The 2,409-nt window shown below is 43.3% G+C and overlaps 1 protein-coding gene across 1 annotated transcript; it reads right to left on the reverse strand.

Annotated features, from left to right (window-relative positions):
* Positions 1-27: 27 nt before the first annotated feature.
* On the reverse strand, positions 28-1,334 carry LOC107579237 (transient receptor potential cation channel subfamily V member 1-like). Its single transcript, XM_016265088.1, has 4 exons — positions 988-1,334; positions 730-851; positions 406-509; positions 28-324 (listed from the first exon to the last, which is right to left on the reverse strand). The coding sequence occupies exons 1-4, from the start codon at positions 1,156-1,158 to the stop codon at positions 212-214; spliced, it is 510 nt and encodes a 169-aa protein (XP_016120574.1). The 5' UTR covers positions 1,159-1,334; the 3' UTR covers positions 28-211.
* Positions 1,335-2,409: the final 1,075 nt, after the last annotated feature.

A 2,409-nucleotide genomic window follows, 5' to 3' on the forward strand; every position in this document is an offset into this window, starting at 1 on the left:
ATTATTATTATTATTATTATTATTATTAAAGGGTCATTCTCATTATCTAGCACATTTTTACGTCACCAATATATGTGTCAACTCTTTATTTATTTATTTATTTATTTTTCAAGTTTTAAACCAGTCATAATATGTAATTTTTCCTACACCAGTTGGACTGAAAGGGAATTGTAAAATACATTGCAATAGATTACAGATTATAAATGCATCATTATACGGAGCTAGAGGCCTCAGCTAGAGGACTCAGCTCCTGTACATCTCTGCGTTGTGGTCTCTGTGTCCAACGTTTACTGAACGTTTGCAGGAGTCCACGCCGGCTGGGCTCTGCAACCAATACAAATTATATGATGTAAGATTAAAATAACACACACACACACACACACACGCACATTTAACACTGACTACCTCTCTGAAGTTTAGTTGGGGAAGGTACAGGCATGCATTTCCCAGGATCCTCGGTAACTACACCCAGGTTTCTGTTCCATTGGTTCCAGTTGACTTCCTCCACACTGAAAGAAAGAGGACCCATGCTTCAATTATTGCTCATGGTTTCACTTAAGTGTGTTTGACAGTAAACACAGATCAATACAGGGTAAGTGTGCATTATTATGTATAATGTTTGTGTATGCATGCTAATATCCTCTTTTCAAAATGAATCATCCATTTTTAAATAGGAGGCAAATGCAGACTTTAGATCTTGTGGTTTCGGGTGAAAGCCAGCAGGGTCACCTGAAACACCAGCGTCGATCAGGCTCCTGCTCCCCGCCTAGATCCTTCTCTTCCCCGGAGCGCAGCCTTGTCTTCAGACAGTGGGGAAGAATCCACTCCATGTCCAAGGTGGTGATTGCACGCTGTGAATAACAATGAATAACAAACAAAAATGCCAAACCATTACAGCCATTTTGCCCACTGAATCATTTAAAGGATTTACATTGTATGTTTATTGCAAAAATTGGTAGACAGCTTTAACTTTGCCTTTGATTTCACCTGTAGTTTCCAGATGCTGGTGCTCTCTACAGACATCTCCTCCACTCTTTGATTCATCAGAGCGATCAGCATGTTCAGCATCAAAATGTAAGTCATCACTATATACAGAATTAGCAGCACATAGAAGACCTCTATATACTGATACTGATCTGTGAACTCCAGATCTCCCATGCCAATCGTAAATTTGAACAACTCCAGAGTGGTGTAGTAGATACTCTTGAATGAGGGCTTCGTACAGTGTCCTTCAGAACTAGATTGTTCACTAATAGATCCCTCATCAAGGAGAGTTACCACGGCTGTTGAGTAAGAAACAAATCATTAACGCACACTCATTCAAACAATTGGGATTGGTAAGATTTCTTAATGTTTCTGAAAGAAGTCTCTTATGCTCACCAAGGCTGCATTTATTTGGTCAAACAGCAAAACACTAATATTGTGACAATTTAAAATAACTTTTAAGTAATAAGTTTCTATGTTAATATATTTTAGAATGTAATTTATTGCTGTGATGGCAAAGCTGAGTTCCCTTCCAAGGGAACTTCGAACTGCGTCCTCTAGGGGTCGCTATGGGGGATGCCTCGTCGTGACCCGTGTCTGAAGCATACATTTAAAAAAACACATCAACAACACGTTGGCCGGCGACAGCCCATGACATCACTACCAGTGCGACTATAGTATAAATAGGCGCCGGGAGAGCACATCATCCACTTCTTCGTCTTCACTGACCATTTTGTTTGAAGCATGTATTTCCGTGGTAAGAGCGATCTTTATTCCTTCATTATGGTGAGCACTAGCAAGTCATCTGATCCAGGGGCCAGTGCTCTGCTGAGTTCGACCCAGGAAGAGCAGGAGATGTCTGAGGAGGACAAAGAAGCTGAGCCTTCCCAATCCTGCTGCCCTGCATATGATGAGTTTTTGGAAGTTATGGATCACGCCACAGCGAGGCTTGACTTGCCATGGAAGCGGGCCAAGAAAGTGACGTAGCAAGGTCGTCTCGATGAGCGCTATCTTTCTGGCCGTAACCCTCCAGCTCAGGTGAGCCTTCCTTTCTTTCTGATCTCCATACAGAGATCGAGAAGGAATGGAAGAGGCCATTTTCCTTACGCATCCATCGATTCCAGCATACGAGTTATGCGAACGTCTAGGTGATCCGCGAAAACAGCTATGAGAAGATGTCACCGTAGAAGAGACGCTGGCTAGCTATCTCTCTATGGTAAGGCATCCTCTCTTAAGACTCCCTCCTGACCATCTAAGCCCCTTCAGGATACATCTAGCTTGAATGGCAGGGCTTACGCAGCAGCAGGTCAGGCTGTTGCTTCGTTGCACACAATGGCGGTGCTCCACGAAGGTCCAGGTCTGAGCCTGAACAACACAGGAGTCCTGGCCCATCTCGGTCTGAGGATCAGAGACGGGCACAGAGGG

The sequence above is a fragment of the Sinocyclocheilus grahami genome, unplaced genomic scaffold, assembly GCF_001515645.1.
Source record: "Sinocyclocheilus grahami isolate Dianchi unplaced genomic scaffold, SAMN03320097.WGS_v1.1 scaffold15639.1, whole genome shotgun sequence".
In the NCBI taxonomy this organism is placed as follows: Eukaryota; Metazoa; Chordata; class Actinopteri; order Cypriniformes; family Cyprinidae; genus Sinocyclocheilus; species Sinocyclocheilus grahami.

Bases quoted from the DNA above. Each gene is read 5' to 3' on its own strand.
- LOC107579237 (XM_016265088.1), bottom strand. From the start codon at position 1,158: ATGGGAGATCTGGAGTTCACAGATCAGTATCAGTATATAGAGGTCTTC. The intron at 852-987 runs GTGAAATCAAAG...TGTTATTCACAG, and splicing joins CCAGCATCTGGAAACTACAG to CGTGCAATCACCACCTTGGA. The intron at 510-729 runs GTGACCCTGCTG...TCTTTCTTTCAG, and splicing joins GATCGACGCTGGTGTTTCAG to TGTGGAGGAAGTCAACTGGA.